This window comes from Panthera pardus, unplaced genomic scaffold (assembly GCF_024362965.1).
Source record: "Panthera pardus isolate Hobbes unplaced genomic scaffold, ASM2436296v1 HiC_scaffold_2, whole genome shotgun sequence".
Classification (NCBI taxonomy): domain Eukaryota; kingdom Metazoa; phylum Chordata; class Mammalia; order Carnivora; family Felidae; genus Panthera; species Panthera pardus.
The window spans coordinates 63341606-63362686 of NW_026526765.1; the positions used below are offsets into that span (position 1 = coordinate 63341606).

The 21081-nt window shown below is 42.0% G+C and overlaps 1 protein-coding gene across 4 annotated transcripts in view; it reads left to right on the forward strand.

Annotated features, from left to right (window-relative positions):
- The first annotated feature begins 4420 nt into the window (after nt 1–4420).
- CPEB4 (cytoplasmic polyadenylation element binding protein 4) overlaps nt 4421–21081 on the forward strand; it is a 67348-nt gene continuing 50687 nt past the window's right edge. For all 4 annotated transcript variants that reach the window (XM_019450346.2, XM_019450347.2, XM_019450349.2 and 1 more), the window contains exon 1: nt 4421–6989. In XM_019450346.2, coding sequence (XP_019305891.1) covers nt 5865–6989 — 1125 coding nt within the window. In that variant the 5' untranslated portion in view covers nt 4421–5864. The remainder of the gene's footprint in view (nt 6990–21081) is intronic.

The window sequence follows — 21081 nt, forward strand, 5'->3', positions numbered from 1 at the left end:
ACAGTTTGGAAGGTCAACCCCCTGTTCCTGCTCACCTAAATCTTTGCCAGGAGAAGGCAATTTCAAGTGAAGCATGTCTGTGTCCAGGACCTTTCCAAGCCATTTAGGTAGTAACAGTGCATTGGAGGAACTGACTTCACCACCCCCACCAAAATGGCTTGTTAATATGGACTCTATGTTAATGATAATAACCTTGAATGAGAAAGCAGGGAAAAAACAGTGTTTAAGACGCAGAGGGTTCGTGCAGATTGTAAAACAACAAACAAAAAGGGAAAATATAACCCAGCAATTAACGATAAAACAAGATGAAACAAAACAGTGGTTTTTTTTAAGGAAACATGTACACTTTTCAATATCAAAACAGGGTGGAGATCGGAGGCGGGGTTTAATAAAACCTACTTTGGGAACTTGGTTTTTTTTTCTGTCTAGCTTGCCTTCTGGGAGTAAGCTTCCAGATGCTTGTGGACAAGAAGATATTCCAAAAGTAATTCTACTCTTCTCTCTTCCTCTACCTTCACAGGACCTGCCTCTGAATATACTACTTTTATATTTTCTTAGTTCCAGTAAAACATATATTCTACCACTACATTAGAAGGCTTATTAACAAAGCTAGGCAAAGTAGCTGGGTATTAATCTCTTAGGGGACGGGACCATGAACCTGCCCAGACTTGCCTTCTCACTACAGCTCACTACTCAACAATATCAAGGACACCGTGTCCTTCAATTCCATCACAGAAAGCTCCTGGGCCACCAACTCTAACCTCTAAATGGATCAACTGCTTTGAATGTTTCTGCATGCAATAAGAATGTGCTCATATAATTTACAGTAGTACCTAGGTGTACTTTTTTTTGTATGGGTGTCATCGTTTCACAAGGTGCCTCTGCGTTTTACTCAGATGAACTGAAGCAGGGCCGCCACATTGTATAACTCCAGGGGGTGGCATTCCCATAATAGTCCGTGGCGCCTTATGGAATTGCACAGTGCACAACATGAGTGGCCTTGGGTGGTGGCGCTGGTTACTAAAGTCACCAGACAGGCCCCTGGGGAGTGGGGTGTGTGCTGTTGGGAAGGCTGACGGATGCTTCAAGGGCAGTGGTGGAGGACATCAGAGTTGGGATTGGGGCAGAGTTCACTCTGGGTGATTACGGGGTGAGATTTATATCACCTGCCAAGCTTTAAAAGAGGCCGGTGAAGGAGATATTAGGGCCATGCTTCCTGGGAGGCTTGGGTTTGGGGTGTGGTTGACCTCAAACCCCAGAGGGGGCTGGGCAACAGCCAGCAAGGTACAGGCATTCACTACGCTACAAGTTCTCTTGAAGGTGTGTCAGCTCCTTGCTGGACAGGGAGGGAGGTTTATTTGTTTCGCTTTGTTTGTTTTTATCCGGTAGCACCTTAATGTTTGTGCAGAGCTTGCTTTCTCTGCAAACTGAAAGGTTCTCAGGGAGCATGCTTCATGGAGGGGCTCTCTTCTGCCAGCACAGCGTTCAAGCCAGCACTCATCTACAACTGTAGATCCCTTTGGAGATCCTAAATGGAGCTGCTGAATTGTTGTCATGGTTACCTAGGCCAGTTTCCGAGGCCAGAATGTTTTTAAGGAGGGCAGCCCTGGGGTGGGTATCCTGGGTTTCTGAGCAGACAAATGATCCACGAGAATTGTTTCCCTCTTCCTTCTCCCAAGCTTCTCCTCCCTAACCAGGAGCCTGATGTCTATAGTGACAATTAGCTCCAGTCCAGCCTAAACCTACTGCCCATACTTGATTTAGTCTTAAAAGAACAGGCTGACCTAGCAGCACCCTGACTGTGGCTCAGGTCTGCCTCCTCCCCCTATAAAGCAACACGGGTTCCTGGATTCTGTCATGCTCACAGCTGCTTCTAGGCAAAAGACGCTTGTGAAGTACAAGTTCTCTGCACTTAATATGTTAATAAGGAACTGATATTTTAAAAAAACCTCAGCCCAGCCCTTCACATGTAGCTCGTGTAATTTACTAACCTAGTGAGAGAGGAAAACATCATTCATATTTGGTCTATAAGGAAGTGGGGGCTCATAGAGGTAAAGCCCAGGGTTGTACAACCAGGAAGTAGAAGTAGAGGTGGGATTCAAATACACTGTTGGGCTCCAAAGACAGTCCTTTTCCCCCCAAGTCATGGCTGCCATTTTAGCCACGGAGAATTGGTAGCTCCAAAAGACTCAACTATCTACTGGGTACTGAACATTCATTCATTCACTTAACAAACGTGTTCTGAGTCTGCTCTGTGCCGGATCCTACGCTGGCCACTAGGGACACAAAGATAACCAGATAAAACCTTTGCCCTTAAGAAATGAACCCACTGACAACTAGCTGTAATTTATTTATTTATTTATTTATTTTTTTAACGTTTATTTATTTTTGAGACAGAGAGAGACAGAGCATGAACGGGGGAGGGGCGGAGAGAGGGAGACACAGAATGGGAAAACAGGCTCCAGGCTCTGAGCCATCAGCCCGGAGCCCGACCTGGGGCTTGAACTCACGGACCGCGAGATCGTGACCTGAGCCGAAGTCAGACGCTTAACCGACTGAGCCACCCAGGCGCCCCCAACTAGCAGTAATGTAAAGAGAGGAGTCTACAAGATGTTAGAGAGAGGGGCGGTCAGGGCAACCATTCTGGAAGAAATGACACCTTGGACACTCTGGTGGAACCGAACCGGCAAGACTCAAGGTATGTCCTGTCGTGGGGAACAAACAGCAGACTAAGACCCAATCCCTATGCCCAAACAACTCCAAATAGAATTGCAGAGGTAAGACTCATGGTCATGACAGAAGGAAAGAGAATAAAAATCACGGCTTCAGGCTCTAAACAGGCGTTCTACATGGAAGTGTTGGAGGATGGAGGAACTGCGGCAGAAGAAGTTAGGACCATTCAGGGAAGGCTAATAGAAATGAAGTGGAAGCCACCCGTGTTCATGAGCTGCTTCTTAAAAGTTTTTGACCGCTCTTTTTTTCCTACTCTGGCTCTACTGTGATTCCTTCCCTTCATTTTTCATTTCTCATTTCCTACTAAAGGGAAACACTTATTCATCATCTTTAGAGTGAGGCATTACCCTAGTCCCTGATGGCGGTCGTAAGTGGGAATGTGCAAAGATGAACAAGACCAACGCTGGAGCAGCTAATGAATCACCCAAATGATAAGAGTTTGAGAGGCATGAACTCCAAACAGCAAAAGGAATGAATTAATTCAGACTTGGTAAGGAGGCTGTCATTCCAGATAGCGTCCACTGTAGTTGGTTTGTTGATTCATTTCTTCAGCATTGATTCACCCATGTCCTCCTATCCACAAGGTCCTCTCCTCAATGAGCCCAGGTCTGGCAGACATAAGCAGCCATTACAATAATGGGATAAACGAGCATGAGACACACAGGACTAATGGGCCATGGATGCTCGTTAAGAGAATTCAGGAGGCAGAGCTGGTAGCGTTTGAACGGATTCCTAAGATGAAAACAAGCGTTTACCAAGTGGAGAATGAAGAAAAGGGCATGTTAAAAGGCACCGGGAGGGTGTTTGGAGCAGCTTGGTGTGGGGCATTTGTTCGGAGATGAGGTGTTAAGATACAACCGCCCACAGAGCGGAAAGGCCTTGAATACCAGACTAAGGAGTTTGGCCTTTTTCATAGAAAGATCTGAACAGATGAGGAAGACCGTAAGATTTTCGTGTTGGAAATGTCTCTCTGGTACGGTGTGGAGAGCGGACTAGAATAGGATGAAGAGGTCTCAACCACATACGTTTACAGCAGCTGTATCTTTGTGCCTGATAGACTGCACCAAGTCTCCCAGCTAAGCCACGCTGGGGAGTGGGGGTGGTGGAATGGAAGGTGAAGGGAGAGTCCCGCGTGAGGTCAACAGGCAGGACAAGGACGTACGCAGTTCCAGGCTCGGCACAGAGGCTGGGGAGACCCGCCTCCCCTTCCAGATCCCTCTGGGGCGGAGCTCGGGCCAAAGCACGTGATGCCCGGGGACCCACCTTTACTGTGGGCAGGCCTCCCGTTCATCCTTGGTTTTACCGGTCGCCACTCGGATCCGCAAGACCCTGGCTCTTTTTCTTAGGGCTCGAGGGATCCGTTCTCTTCCGTGCGTCCCTACATGCAACTCCTGCAAAGAGATGGGAGGGGAGATCAACAGCGAAGGGGTCCTGTGCCCACACTAAAGATGGCAACCTGCTGCGCTCACTCTGGGTGGGGGAGCGGGTTCCAGTCGCCAGGCCTCACTGGGCGAGGCGCAGACGGAAGGGGCGTCTCTCGAGGTAAGCTTTCGACCTTCCTGGGAGGGGACCGGAGCCGGGGGGCGTGGCCTCGTCTAAATTCTAACAGCTGATTGGTATTTCGACAGGTGGGCGGGGTGCCCTCGGTACCCCACCCCTCCCTCTTCGAACCGGAAGTGTCTCTCGGTCTTTCCAGCTGGTTGTCATTTCACTCGGCTCGGTCCTGAGGAGAAGGACTCAGCCGCGGCTGCGGGACCCGGACACCGGGAGGCGGTGGCGGCGGCGGCGGCGGCGGCATCGGCGACAGCAGAGGAGGAAGAGGAGGAAGAAGGAGAGAAAAAGAAGAGCCAGGCGGAGTCCGCAACAACGACAGCGGGGACTGCGGGACCGGGGCAAAGTGACGGCGGCGGCGGCGACGACGGCCCAGCAACCGTGAGGAGAAACAAAAGCCTTCTAAATTATAGATTTTTTTTTTTAATCTGAGGGAAAGAAGAGAGAGCACAAAGGGGGGAGGCCCTTTTCTTTTAGAATAACTACACTAGTGGGTTTTCCCTTTTTTTCCTCTCCCTGCCCCCCCCACCCCCCCCCAACCCCCCCACCCCCCCTGCGGAGAATCGAACTGAGAGAACTGAACAAACCGCCCCTGGGTCCCATGAGGGAAAAAAACCCCGGAGCCGCAGAGAGGGGAAGAGGCCGAAACTGCAGGACCTTCCAGGTCGCCCCGTTGGTCCCCGCACCCCCGGGCCGCCAGCTCCCTGTCGTCGAGTCTCGCTAATCCTTGCTGATCGCGATCCCCCCAAGAGGGAGAAACGGGTGTTTCCAACCCCTTTCATGGGGGAGAGGAGGCCGGGGGGGAGCCCAGGAACAGCGACCGCAGCAAGATCTGCACCCAGAGCCTCAGGAACAGCCCCCGAGGCCAAAACTGCGCCCCGTGAAAGAGCAGAAACAGGACCGGGAACAGCAGAGACCTCCCTGCGATCATCTTTCCATTAGTCAATGCTGATTTCCTCTCCCGCAACCAGGAATTCACCTCCCGCCCCAGATAACCTAATATAATCTATATATATAAATATATAATATATAATGTTCTTAAATTATTCCTGATTTTTTTTAACCAAGCTGCCAAGAAAAGAACGTATTCTCCTCTTAGCCCTATTCTAATTTTTATGTGAGTGAATCTAAACTGCTGAGGAAGACCATATGTGATTGTTAAATTATATATATATATATTTTTACTCCGCGCAAGGCTTATTCTTCTACATCCATAGATGCTTGAGAAGCTGTGTTTTTGTCATTCATGTACATTTTCCTTTGGAAAAAGAAAGCGCCTATTTTACTAACCAAAGACTTGAGTTTTGCCCTCTTCGTTTTTATTCCCTCCTAGAAACAAGCCCAGTCGGATTCATGTCCATGTGTTAAGAGACTTTTTTTTTTTTTTTTAGTTTTTTTTTTCCTTTCAGAGACCAGAATTCCAAATCAGAACTATTTCGAGTGATAAGCTGCGATCTTTGAGCTAGCTATATAAATAAGACACTGCAAACAGACGACTTAAATTTCGGGTGGAGGACGCAAAGACGCGGGACACCGGGTTGCCCTTTTTTATCGTAAGCTTCTGATCCTAAAAGTGATAAATGGGGGATTACGGGTTTGGAGTGCTAGTGCAAAGCAATACTGGGAATAAATCTGCTTTTCCAGTCAGATTCCATCCACATCTGCAGCCTCCACACCATCACCAAAATGCCACCCCCAGCCCTGCTGCTTTTATAAATAATAATACAGCTGCCAATGGCAGCAGTGCGGGGTCAGCTTGGCTCTTTCCCGCTCCAGCTACCCATAACATTCAGGATGAGATATTGGGGTCAGAAAAAGCAAAAAGTCAGCAACAGGAACAGCAGGACCCTTTAGAAAAGCAGCAGCTCTCCCCCAGTCCAGGTCAGGAAGCCGGAATACTGCCTGAAACCGAGAAGACCAAGTCGGAAGAAAATCAAGGGGACAATTCTTCGGAAAACGGCAACGGGAAGGAGAAAATAAGAATCGAATCGCCAGTGTTGACAGGGTTTGATTATCAAGAAGCCACGGGGCTGGGGACTTCGACCCAACCCTTGACGTCTAGTGCATCGTCCCTTACTGGTTTCAGTAACTGGTCGGCAGCGATAGCACCTTCTTCCTCTACAATCATCAACGAAGATGCAAGTTTCTTTCACCAGGGAGGGGTCCCGGCTGCTTCGGCCAATAACGGTGCTCTGTTGTTCCAGAATTTCCCCCATCACGTCAGCCCTGGCTTTGGAGGCAGCTTCTCCCCTCAGATCGGGCCTCTGTCACAGCACCACCCTCATCACCCTCATTTCCAGCATCATCACAGCCAGCATCAGCAGCAGAGGAGGTCTCCCGCCAGTCCCCATCCCCCGCCTTTCACACATAGAAATGCTGCTTTTAACCAGCTGCCTCATTTGGCGAATAATCTTAACAAGCCCCCCTCTCCGTGGAGCAGCTACCAGAGCCCCTCTCCTACACCATCTTCTTCGTGGAGCCCGGGAGGTGGTGGATATGGTGGCTGGGGAGGTTCCCAAGGCCGAGATCACCGCAGAGGGCTGAATGGAGGAATAACGCCCCTGAACTCCATCTCGCCTTTGAAGAAAAATTTTGCAAGCAATCATATTCAGCTGCAGAAGTACGCTCGCCCCAGCTCTGCCTTTGCTCCTAAATCCTGGATGGAAGATAGCTTGAACAGGGCTGACAACATTTTTCCTTTTCCGGTAAGATTATGTTCCATTTATAGATTAAGATGAATAAGGAAATTGCCTGCTGTAGTATCTGTTTAACTAAAGAGAGTTTGAATTGTTCGTGCGCATATCAGAACTCTTCTGAGAAAATGAGTTAATTACCAGACGTTATTTTGGCAGGACAGGAGTATAATTTGGAACAAAATATTCAGCGGTTTCTTTGGGAAATTTCTAATTGTAATCTCCCCCATAGATAATAGTATGAATTGGCGTACTTATGAATACCAGATAGCTAATGATGTCAGAATTATTAACTGTAATACCTTTCTAGCCTGACAGGAGCAGCAGGGTTGGTTTTTTCCCTACTTTTTTAGGTGGGAATAAATAATGTATAGATACAAGTATATTTCACTGTGGAAACTGATGATCATTTTCTGCCTGCATGAAGTAACTAGATGACAGAATTCATGTTTTTCCTCCACTGTAGTGTAGGGTAGTGATTCAGTGAAAACCAACTATTGAATTATAGTTTTCTCCCTGGTTACATTTTAAACCTGGAACCTCTTTGAACCTTGCAGTGTGAACAGTCTGAATTCATCAATTCAGCAATTCCTCTTAAACCTCTTTGCAAATTCCGGCCTGCCCTGTTCAGTAAGGACTGGTACAGAAATGATCTAAATGTTTTCTTCATCCCCATTTATTTTCAAATACCATGAAACTGTTGATCTCAGAGTGACTCTTTCATGATGCCTTTCATCCATTTGTTTATTTTCCAGTGTTAACACTAGGGGTGTAGATAAACCGTTCCTAAAAATAGATCCAGGCAAAGATCACTTGTCTTTCTGGCCACCAGTGTATCTTTACTCTGTAAGAGTCACATTGTTTGATGTTTTTGAATTAATGAGCAGCCGGTCTAGTTGACAGATAGGACATAAAGGGAATTTCATAGTTAATTGAGCATCAGATGCCCCACTAAGTTTGTACACTTCGGGGGTATGATTGTTTATATGTGTTTAGGAAATTTATATGGGATAATAAGCTAACACTGAGTCAGTCCTCACAATGACCCCACAAGGTAAGTTCTATTGTTATCCCCATTTTGCAGAGGGATAAAATTGAGTATCAGAAAGATATAACTTGTGCAAAAGCACACAGCTGATTCGAGTGCCAATTCTAGGTTAAAAAAACAAGGATTAAAATACATGCCTGTATACCTGTGTATGTACATATGTGTGTATGTACATTGTGTGTGTGTATATACACATGCATGCACCACAGATAGAGGGTTATTGTAGAGACGTTTCTGCAAGGGCTAAAGCAGATTACAAAATAGTTGCAATGTCCCCAAATATGATGTCAGCACAAGCAGAATTATCTGTTTTGATTAATCATTTGCTTAGCGGGAGGGGAAGTCTGCTAAGAGAATCCTATGTCATTCCAAGGAATTAAATGTCCCTTCCCTGAAGGATTCAGGTGTAACAGTTAGGATGTATCTTAAAATATTCCATTAAGTTTATTTTAGAGTTTTAAACTTTTTTTTTTTTTTTTTTTTTTTTTGTCTAAGTATCAAAAAGCTGTTGGCTTTTGCTTTTATAAAGGATTCTTTACTCAAAACTGAAGAGCAGTTATCTTGTGTTAGTGGTTAGGTAAAAAAAGGCTCTTTTAGATATTGGCAATTTCATGAAGTCTGTTTTTAAAAAAGTTGCTTTTAGTACTCTTTTGAACATACATTTAAGGAAAATGTAGTGCAAAGGTGACTTTTATGAATTATTCGTATGTTGCTAATTTTTAGATCTGAGATGGCATTCTGTACATTTCAACTGATTAAGATTGGTTCAGAACTGAATACACTTTATTTTACTACTATACAGTGACAGAATGAACTTATGTGACCTCATGCTTTATTTTCTGTTCTCAGTTTACTGATTTTTGATAAAGATTTGCTTTGGGAAAAATAAAAAATTCGGAAAATGAATAAACTATATATATGTACATTATTAGTATTTTGGGGAGGCTAATGGAATGTGTTTAACGTGAAATCTTTCGGTTCAGTTGGAGGCGTATATGAAATAATAATAGAATAGACTAAGATTGATCCTAAAACTAACTAACTAGGAAACTAACTCTTCCCTTAGGATTGTTGTCTATTATGCTGAGGATGGGAAAAAGGATGAGTCAATATACTTGGCTCAAATGTGGTAGGATTAGAAAGTAGATTGTTGATTACTGCTCACCGTCCCCACCATTTTTAGGAAAGGGAGTGGGGTTCAGGGAGCCAAGAGCAAGTGTGGTGGTGATTTGAAAGTCACAATAGAAACAAGGGATTTTAAAAAATCCTGATTGGGTTTTGAAAAAAAATCACACGAAGTTAGTAAACTGACTACTGTAGTGCTTACTTAAATGAATGTAGTTCTGTGTGTGTGTGTGTGTGTGTGTGTGTGTGTGTGTGTATTTTAACAATTACTCTTTTGAATTGGTTTTTGGCAAAAAAGAAAAAATGCCATTTTGGGTTGGTATGGATTACTTGGTTAAATTTAATATGAAAAACTCAAAGAAACACTTACTTGACTGGGAGCCTGGAGACCTAGGTTATGGTCTTGGCCCTATCAATATCATAGCATTTGGGGACCTCGGTTTCTCCATAAAATGTGGGGGATGATGGAGGTGATGCCTAAGTTCCTTATGATCCTGAAGTGAGCTACTGTGAAATTGCAATTGCTGCAACCACAACCACACTCTTTCCTAACCGCTGCCATTTTTGAATTTATTACCCTAAAAGCTATTCATTTTAGGAAAGAAATTTTATAGATATTAGTAATTCAGTTTCGATGGCTATTGTCAAGAATTCCTAAGGTGTTGTGTAGAGATCTGGAAATGCACCACAGAAGTTACAGGATCCAGCTTACATGGCCACATTATGATGTTAGTATTCAATCAAAGGCCAGCCTGGTATTGTTACATTGAAAGGAAAGAATTCACCTGATACGTAACTAACACCAGGCAATGTTTGTTTTAACTTGAAATAAATCAGAATGTTTTTCACATTTGTTTAGTGCAGGTTTGAGTACGTACAGTGAATTGAAATTGAGGATAACGTCTTCAGTTAGTTTTTTTGTCCAGCCTTAACATTCTCTTTTATCCATGTTTGTGGAGCAAGAACAGAGATTTCAAATATGTGAATAATCCTCTAAATAACTGATATGGCAAGGCATTGTATTTTGTGAATATTTTTTGTATTACAAAAAATAAGGTCTTTTTCTAGTTTTCTGTTTTGTTTTTGGTTAGTTTAAAGCTTTAATTAATACGAACTCAAATGACATGCCTCAAATCCTGTTTTCAGATACCACTAATGTATATAATTATATATACCTAATATAATTATATATATTGTATAATTAATATAATAATAGCTAACATGCTTATGATATTCAGTTTTACATATATTAACTCATTTAATTCATTCAACAATCCTATGGGGTAGAAATTATTATTACTTTTCAGATTTGGCTTTTAACCAGTATACTACAGTGCCTCTTGACATAAACATAATACAGGTTTTGGGGGAGAATGCCTCCTAGAAGCAAGTAAGATGAGAGGAAAAATTTTATAGTTTGAATGGTTGGTACATGCTAATCAAAAGATGTAAGTTTCGAAAGTGGAAAATAATATAAAATAATAGAATATACTTCTCAACTTTAAAATGTTAAGCTTAGATAATATTCAAGTCAATTTTTTTTGTTTATTTTTAGTATGCACTATATGTCAGGCACTGGCATAGGACTTCTCAATCCTATGAGGTTTGGTTTTATTGTCCCAATTTTAAAATGAAGAAACAAGGTCCATATTCTTAAAGGCATGATTTGACTCTTACATTAAGGAGGAAAAAAAAAAAAAATTCCTTGTCCTGCCAAACACATCCTGGAATTTCAGTGTCCAAACCAAATAATATATTGGGGCACTTGCCAATAATTATATTTGAATACAGCACTTCTTTGGAGAGGTGCCTATTTTCTGTCCTTACAGGAAAGTAAAGGAGAATTGTATAGTATATATTCTGAAACTCTCTTATCTTCAGCTCAGTTATACTCACACCTCCATTAGCTAAATACCAGGAAATAGACAATCAATCAATAAATTAATTAATTAATAAAAAGGCGGGGGGGGGGGGGTGGGCAAAATCTTTCCTAAAGACCATCCTAAAACTTGATAGGGAGACATTTTGGGATTTAGAGCCCATTTGCTTTTACTTAAGACACAGTCACCATGGATTTGTCTTAACCAGGCAAATAACTCATGTCACTTTAATAACTCTGCTTGTGTTGTAAGTTTATTGATCCTTAAAATGATATATGGCATCTTATATTTGAAAACAGAAAGTTACTGCATTGCTTCACTTCTGAAAGTCATGGTGAATTATTGCAGTTGTCTAAGTGCAACCTCATTACAGTTTTGGTTTTTTAATAGCGTCCTGGGAGGGAATCTTTATATAGGAAACATTTTCTATTACTTTGTATTCCTTCATATTAGAAGAAGGAAAATTCATTTTTTAAACTATAAAGTATGGGTTGGATTGTTTTGGCTCCAGCAGAATTGAGATATTGGAACAACTTTGGAAAAAGCCTACCAGATACAATTTTGTGCCTTTTTGTAGAAAACCTTTCAACTAGGTTTAATTGCTTTTCTGATGGAATCAAAACTTGGGCAGGGTAGAGTGGTTTTTTTTATTATTTTTTTTGTTGTCTTCACAGAAGCCATGGAGTATGATCAACACATCGTTCTATGTCTTTCAGGAAAAACCTGTTTATAGCAAGCCTCATGAACTTGGTTGTTGCTGGCTGCAACTAGAAAGATGCTCTTGGTTCATGGGTTTACGCTTTTGAGAATAATTCTTGTTGGTGTTCATGAGAAAGAATGGAAAAGTAGTCTTTTTTTTTTTTTTAATTTTTTTTAACGTTTATTTATTTTTGAGACAGGGAGAGACAGAGCATGAACGGGGGAGGGTCAGAGAGAGAGGGAGACACAGAATCTGAAACAGGCTCCAGGCTCTGAGCTGTCAGCACAGAGCCCGACGCGGGGCTCGAACCCACGGAGTGTGATATCGTGACCTGAGCCGAAGTCGGACGCCCAACCGACTGAGCCACCCAGGCGCCCCTGGAAAAGTAGTCTTAAAGTTAACATATGCCTAGTTTAAATTTAACACCCCGTGTTTATTTTTTTAAGAACTTTATCTTGCTGTAAGGAAAATAAGCTTGAAGATCCATTATCACATATTTTCAACACTACATTGTACTTCAGTTTTTGGTCCCAGCACAGATAAGATAATGTATAGAATTAAGGCAGGGAGCCCATAACATGAGCATTCATTTTAATATTTCCTGACAGACTCATTTTATAAAATTTAATTGTTCAGAGAAAATTGCTCTTGCAGAAATTAAAGTACGTTTTTACCATGATAAATTTATAGCGATGTGTAATTTTTTAACTTCAAAATTAGTATAGGTTCTCATCACATTTTATATTATTGAAACAGAAGGGGTTCCACTTTCAGGGTTTCAGAAAATTCTTAGTAGCTAGAAAGATAAAGGTACAGTCCTCTTTTTAATCAGTTTTTGAAGGTGAAACTTGAAAAATTATCGAGAAAGCCTATTTTATGACGCCAAACAAACACGAAGTAGAGTGAAGCACAGCCTCTGGTTCTTAGCAAAACAATGAAATTACTTACAATTACGGTATCTACGAAAGATTTTTTTTTTTTTTTAATTTTTTTTTTCAATGTTTTTTATTTATTTTTGGGACAGAGAGAGACAGAGCATGAAAGGGGGAGGGGCAGAGAGAGAGGGAGACACAGAATCGGAAACAGGCTCCAGGCTCCGAGCCATCAGCCCAGAGCCCGACGCGGGGCTCGAACCCACGGACCGCGAGATCGTGACCTGGCTGAAGTCGGAGGCCCAACCGACTGCGCCACCCAGGCGCCCCTACGAAAGATTTTTAACAGTCCTTTGTACCGCCTCTCTCATGCTATATATTTTATTTACATTTTACTCCTTTTGAATGAGCTAGATGCAATCCAGGACAGATAAAACATTTAGCAGAATTATCAATTTTCTTGAGAAGTTTTATAATTGTGTATACGCTTAAAATTTCATTAGGATTGGCAGACTGTATCTTTCAGTACTTTGAAAAATTTTACCTGTAGTTATTTTGAGCAATTTAGAACATTTCATTGCCTTTGTATACATTAAAGGAGACTGTTTCAAAGGAGAATTTGTGATTTTTTTAGTAAGAGATAGGAAAAGGTACCAGGGATTTGAATTGGGTATATTTTAGCTTTTATTCTGGAATTCAGTTTTGTTTTGTATATTTTAATTTATTTAGCACATATTTAATGAGCACTTCCTATGTTATCGACCAGGGGCAAGACTAGATGTCTCATAAAAGTTGTTTTGGTTTGATTTATAATTTATTTCTGATCTGTGCTAGTCCCTGAATGATACTAAACATACTTTTTTTTTTAATCTCATTATAAATACAATTAGCAATTGATAGTTTCAGGTCATTTTAATCCATGAGCTGTTTTAATTTTTTTTAATGTTTATTTGAGAGAGCGAGAGAGAGAGAGAGAGAGAGAGAGAAGTGAGAGAGAGAGAAAGAGAGAGAGAGAGGGAGGGGCAGAGAGAGACAGAGACACTGAATCTGAAGCAAGCTCCAGGCTCTGAGCTGTCATCACAAAGCCCAACGCAGGGCTCTAACTCAAGAACCAGGAGATCACGACCTGAGCTGAAGTTGGACGCTTAACCGGCTGAGCCACCCAGGCGCCCCTCCATGAGCTGTTTTGAACTTTAAGGCAAATTAAGAGATCCACCTTTAGCTATAACAAAAACAATGTGTTAATGGTATTTTCAAATATTTTATTAATGGTCGCATTTATAAATATATGCTTGTGTGCAACATGTGCTTATTTAAGTTCTGTGGCAAAATGGTGTTACAAAAGGCAAACTTTAACCTATGGTTAACAGAATTCAGGCCTTATGACACGTAAAGGAGAAAACTCCATCAGCCACTTACAGGTCCTCTCTCATGTTTGCAAACTGAATTAATGAAAGTTCAAAGTCTTAAGCCATGCCCATACTTTTCATATTTTAGAGTATTTAGATTGGGCAATTTCTGTTTGCTGAACATTTACCAGAAATATCCCAATCATTTTTTTTTTTATAGATCTAAACTACATTATAGTTAATCCCTCAGTATTATACATTTTAAAGCCATATTTATATTTAAATATTATGTAACATACTTTTAATAGTAGTTCTTCCAGGTGTTTTTGAGGAACTCATCTGAGTGCTCATCAGTAAAATAGCTGTTGTTATTTTACATCTGTAAGAACCTTTAAATTTTTTTTTTAACCTTTTTTTTTTGTTTTTATTTATTTTTGAGACAGAGAGAGACAGAGCATGAACGGGGGAGGGTCAGAGAGAGAGGGAGACACAGAATTGGAAGCAGGCTCCAGGCTCTGAGCCATCAGCCCAGAGCCCAACGCAGGGCTCGAACTCACAGACCGTGAGATCGTGACCTGAGCTGAAGTCGGATGCTTAACCGACTGAGCCACCCAGGCGCCCCTACATCTGTAAGAACCTTTAAAATAAAAGTCAACATAAGAATGTTGCTATTCAGAAAAATCTCCTAATTATAGTATGGAAGTCAGAGCTGGGTTCCAAATATGGCTCTGCCACTCACTGTACGACCTAGGGCAAGCTACTCAACCTTCCTGATTCTTCATTTTCTCATTTGCTTTGACAGGTGATCATATAGAAATATTGATTGAAAATCTTGCAATTAGCATGTCTTCTTAAAATATGAAAACCATTGTATAACTTGTGTCTGGTAATTTGAGCTTAATTTTAAAGAAGACTTTCATAAACCAAACTATAATTTTTTTTTTTTTTAACACTTATTTATTTTTGAGACAGAGAGAGACAGAGCATGAACGGGGGAGGGTCAGAGAGAGGGAGACACAGAATCCGAAACAGGCTCCGGGCTCTGAGCTGTCAGCACAGAGCCCGACGCGGGGCTTGAACTCACGGACCGCGAGATCATGACCTGAGCCGAAGTCGGCCGCTTAACCGACTGAGCCCCAAACTATAATTTTTAAAAAGAAAGTCACCGTACTTAAATGATAGTGGAATTCAAAGCTAGATGATGTTCTCACTTTCTTGAACACTGCTAAAAAAATTATTGACTTTTTTTGGTCTCTATTTTGGCAAAGTGTTTTCCCTCATGACTTTTAAATTTTTTATTAGGAAAAATATTAAGCATATTCAATAGTAGACAAAATAGTATAACAGAGCCCCATGTACATGTCATCGGGCTTTAACAATGATCAACTTGACAGTCTCCTGTATCTTCTTATGTTATTTTCATGTTATTTTATTTTATTTTATTTTTAATTAATGTTATGTATTTATTTATTTTTGAGAGACACAGAGAGAGAGAGAGAGAGAGAGAGAGACAGACAGAGTGTGAGTGGGGGAAGGGCAGAGAGAGAGGGAGACACAGAATCTGAAGCAGGCTCTGGGCTCTGAACTGTCTGCACGGAGCCCGACGCAGGGCTCGAACTCACAAACTGTGAGATCATGACCTGAGCCGAAGTTGATGCTTAACCGACTGAGCCATCCAGGCGCCCCACTTTTCATGTTATTTTAAAGCAGTTTCCAGATAGTGTATCATTTTAACTGTAAATGCTTTAGTATGTGTCTCTAAAAGATTAGGAGTTTGTTCCCCGCCCCCCACCACCACCACAACAGCAGCAGCAACAACAACAACAACAACAACAACAACACTTCATGGGTGTTTTTAAGCCAAGATAGTGAGAGGGGCGCCTGGGTGGCTCAGTTGGTTGAGCATCTGACTTCAGCTCAGGTCATGATCTCGCGGTCTGTGGGTTCAAGCCCCGCATCGGGCTCTGTGCTGACAGCTCGGAGCCTGGAGCCTGCTTCGGAGTCTGTGTCTCCATTTCTCTCTGCCTCTCCCCTGCTCGTTCTCTGCCTCTCTCTCTGTCAAAAATAAATAAACTTAAAAAAAAAAAAAAAAGAAAAGAAAAGATAGTGAGAAACTGAAGCAAGGCCCACATTCTGTGGCACCTGCTCAGCTTGTTTCACCACTCAAGCTGGTGCTAATCTCCAAGGAAATCACTGCTGCCTTCATTTCCTCCCTCTGGGCAGAGAAGGGTGTTGGTAGTCACTTGGCTATCAGGAAAAAAAAAGGAGAGATCCAACAAAAATGCCAAAACGTATCAATCGATGACCGAAAATTTGGGAGAGGATGGTCTAGTTTTCTTCTATCCACCTTATTCTTTCCCCAGGTTCAGGCTCCTGTGGACTTGTGAGAAGGATCTCTGAAAGGAGAGAGAACAGGACACGACTGGGAGCTTTTGGGGCGTATTTTTGTTTGTCTGGTTTTGTTTTTTAAGAAGAATTGAGCGATTTGGGGCTTTTGTTGGACTGCATCAGATTTTTTCACCTCTTGCAAATGTCTGATACTTTCAATGGTCCACGCACTGGGAGTACATGACCAAGGCAAGCATACTTCTTGAAGTGTACAGTCTGGGCCAGAAGTACCTTCTGCTCAGGAAACTCTGGGGAGCTAAGGATATGGGGGTGGGAATTGTGAGGGCCCAGAAAGGCTGACACTGGGCACGGGCTGCTTTTTGATGTTGCTCTCAAGGTTCCCAAAAAAGATGTCATGGGTTATAGGACACGGGCCTCAGTTTAGGAATAAAGATTGTGCATTTGGGTGACCATTTTCCTTGCTGACTTAGGACCCGATCCGGCCCAGCAGACGTGGAACAGAGGAACTCTGATAGGCAGTAAGCTTCCAAAGGCAGAGGAAGGGCCAGAAGGGGCTAAATGACTTCATTCCTTAGTGTTGAGTTTTAGTAGTATTTACCTATTTTCCTTAAGCTAGTGACTTCTTGCCCTGAGTAGTTTATTAAGTAGGAGAAATATTTTTTTCCATTTCAGTTTCCTATGAAAATGCACTACAGGAAATAGCACAGAGCAGCTGAATTATTCAGATATAACAATTCCTAATTTAGTATATTACTTTCAGGCTCTTCTGCTATTTCACTAGAGAGAGAAGGGGCAGAAAGACTGTTTATTGAATAGACCTACTAACGACCGGGCATTTTGCACAATCTGTTCAGATACCTTATCTTTTTCCTCACCGCGATTTATTATCTTCATTTTGCTGATGAAACCAAGGTTCACAGATGCTGTGGCATCAAGATCACTTGTCTAGTAAGTGGTCATTTAACCTCAGGTCTGAGAATTTTTCCAAAGAAGACATCCAGATGGCCAGCAGACACATGAAACGATACTCAATGTCACTCCTTATCAGGGAAATACAAATCAAAACCACACTGAAATACCACCTCACGCCGGTCAGAGTGGCTAAAATGAACAAAATCAGGAGACTGTAGATGCTGGTGAGGATGTGGAGAAATGGGAACCCTCTTGCACTGTTGGTGGGAATGCAAACCGGAGCAGCCGCTCTGGAAAACAGTGTGGAGGTTCCTCAAAAATTTAAAAAATAGCATTGCTGGGCATTTACCCAAGGGATACAGGAGTGCTGATGCATAGGGGCACTTGTACCACAGTGTTTATAGCAGCACTCTCAACGATAGCCAAACTGTGGAAAGAGCCTAAATGTCCATCAACTGACGAATGGATAAAGAAGATGTGGTTTATATATACAATGGAATACTACCTGGCAATGAGAAAGAGTGAAATCTGGCCATTTGCAGCAGCGCGGATGGAGCTGGAGGGTATTACGCTAAGTGAAATAAGTCAGGCAGAGAAAGACAGATACCATATGTTTTCACTCTTATGTGGATCCTGAGAAACTTAACAGAAGACCATGGGGGAGGGAAAGGGGAAAAAGAAGTTACAGAGAGGGAGGGAGGCAAACCATAAGAGACCCTTGGATACTGAGATCAAACTGAGGGTTGTTGGGGGGTGGGGGGAGAGGGGAAAGTGGGTGATGGGCATTGGGGAGGGCACTTGTTGGGATGAACACTGGGTGTTGTGTGGAAACCAATTTGTCCATAAATTATATTAAAAACATAATAAACTCAGGTCTTAGAATAGAGTAGACTTTAATTATTTCTCTCTGCCAGGCAAGGTGAGAATGAACAAATAGTCAACAAAAAGAAGGGGTCTGTCGACCCAGGAATGACTAATCAAGTCTGGAAAGGCAGCCAGCTTGTTTTGTAAATTCAGTTAAGTGGTGACAAGAAGTGTTTACCATTTCAAGGATCTCTAATGCTCAAAATGAGTGTGGTTTATTTAGTGAAGGTGGAGTAAAATTTTCTTCTCGAAGGCTTTCTGGAGAGATCCGATTCATCAGTTCACATGGGAGCAAATGGAGCTATTGATCCAATCAGAGTAAAACACCAACGACATTCACTCATTTAGTTATGGTTTTTTATAGGGAGCGTTTGGTAGCCTATGGTCTCTTAAGATTCTGCCTTAGTTATTAAGCTGTCATAATCAGAAAGTACTGATGGAAGAGGAAACACGTGAGGAAATATGAGATGATGCTGAGTGTGGTTTCTTCTCCTGCAGAGAATTACCTCTTTGACTTTAACCTCTGACACTTGTTCTCTGCATTCAGGCCCTGTATATAGCAAAGGACTTCATACTTGCGGGGCGTTTACACATTGAAATTTCTAGGTCCCGATGAGGCTTACTTAAATGGATCACGTTTCTAAGCTTCTCTGACGTCAGACTCTACCACTTACCGTGTGACTGGGAGAGCGATTAGTTAACTTCTTACAGCATCATTTACCTAAAATGGGGATGATAATCGTATGCACTTTATGTGATGGTTGTGAGAAACCAACGTATGTGTATCATACATAACTCACATAAGATGCACAACACTGAACCAGGAGGAACGTGTTGGCCACTTTAATAACGGTGGTGACAATAATGAAGGACTTATACTCTGCACATGTGCAGCATATCTGTGGCTGTGTAGATGAGTGGTGCTCACAGCCCACTGGGGGGATGGCTGTGATGGAACTTTGTCAGCATCATGTGGAATGGTGGCATGTTAGGGGGGCTGGGAAAAAGGGACTCGTTTCTGCACAGGGATATGAGGGACATCTGGAAGTGGACTCATGAAAGTTGACTTAGGTAGTCTTTTTTGATGCCTGTGGGCTTACATGTTTAACCCAAGAAGAACATTCGCATCTTGGCAAATCTTGGATTAAAACTCCCATAGTACCTTTGATTAATTATGGACTCTACTGGCATCCCAGACTTCCTATTTATTTTGGCAGCTGACATCCTGGCATAGACTTTCCTTTCAAGCCAAAATATTTTCTTTTCCCTTCTTCACTAGGGAAAGTTTAAGCCAGAAAGAGAAACTTCCATTGGCTGATATAGATACATAGTTGTCTGGGAAGTGGTGATCACAGTGCTGTCTGTCTTTGTAGGGAGAGAGTGAGTGAAGGGAGTAGTAGCTGACTTTTGGCTTTGGTTCTTAATAATGTGGCTGTATTCAGTTAAGTACTTTTTGTGTGTTAGATCCAGTCTAGTAATGCAAAAACATGCTAACTCAAGTATAAACAGACAAGAACCAGTAATAGAGGGGTCATGGTGGTTGAATTGTTGAAATTGAACTTGATTGTAATCTTTTTCCAAGTTAGGCGTCTCGGGGCTTGGAGAGGGCTTTGTTTTGGGTTGTGAGAGCAATCCCTTCGCTTTATGCAGAAACCTTAAAATGGGTGACGTAGACTGTTTAAGCTGGACTGTATCGTGGCCAGTCAGCCAGGATGTAACTCACAAACACAACCCCAAGTATCTAAGGAAGTTAACCTGTTGAATGTAATTGCTTAACTCAGTGCCACTCAAAGTGTGGTCCCTGGCTTCACTTAGAAACTTACTAGAAATGTGAATTCGTGGATCCTACCCAGGCCTACTGAATGAGATACTTTTGTGGGTAGACCTCCTAATCTATGTTTTGACAAGATCTCCAGATGATTCTGATAGACTCTCGAGCTTGAGAATCACCGTCTCTCATATGCTCTCAAGTTTTAGAATATCCATCTGGATGTTAAAAAGAAAAAAAAAAAAAAAGCCATGAATGATGATTTTGGTTTGTGGTATAACTGCAGTCTAGTTGTTCTTCCTGTGTCAATAGACCGACAGGTTCATGTGTTTCTTTTGGCTACTCCTGGAATGTTATGAAAAGCCATGTCATCAGATATTTGCTGATGTAAGGCTTCCTATTTTGCCATGGCAGAGTCAGGATCACTCAGGTGTAAGTTAAAAGGACGTGTCCTGCTGTTTGAAGTACTAATTTGTTTTATCAGAACATTATTTTTTGCCAACTTGGATTTTCATATTAGGTTGTATGGTTTTTTCCCATTAGAAATTGTTCTGTGAGGTACAGATGACAGAAACTGAAACCAACCAGTTACTGACCTGCAACTCTATATGTTAAATATAACAATTAGGATTACAAAATAAAATGAGGTCAAAGTGTCGTAGTCAGGTTTGCTTTGCTGAGCCTTGAAAATAATTGGTACTCTTCTATCTTCCTTCAGGATTATTAAGCTCACCTGTTCTAGAGTCGGAAGGCCTGGGTTCAAATTCTGCCCCTCCACTTACCTCGCGTTGATACAGTTATTTAATCCCTCTAAGTTTCCGTTTCTTCGTCTGTGAAAAGGGATAATTACGGAACATACCTAACTGTATAGGATTTTTGTGAGGAATAAAGAAGATCATATATATAAAGCATTAGAGCTTGATAAGTGTTAGTTACTAAGGTTAGTGGTATTATTACTACTGTTACTACCACTTCTACTCCTGTGGTTGGCAGTAGAAAGCCTAGAGTGGCATTTGTGGTAGGTTTTTCATTTGTGCACCATATCTATTTGCCACCTCGACAGAAAGAAGGAAGATGAGGCTTCTTTTCGTATCTTCTTGGTACCTCTGATATAATCCTAGATTATCCTTATACATACTCTTACACATTTTATTCTTTCTTTCTTTCTTTATTGAGAAATATTCCAGTGCCTGCAATTTGTTGGGCACTTGCCAGCACATTCCTGCTCCCTGGACCT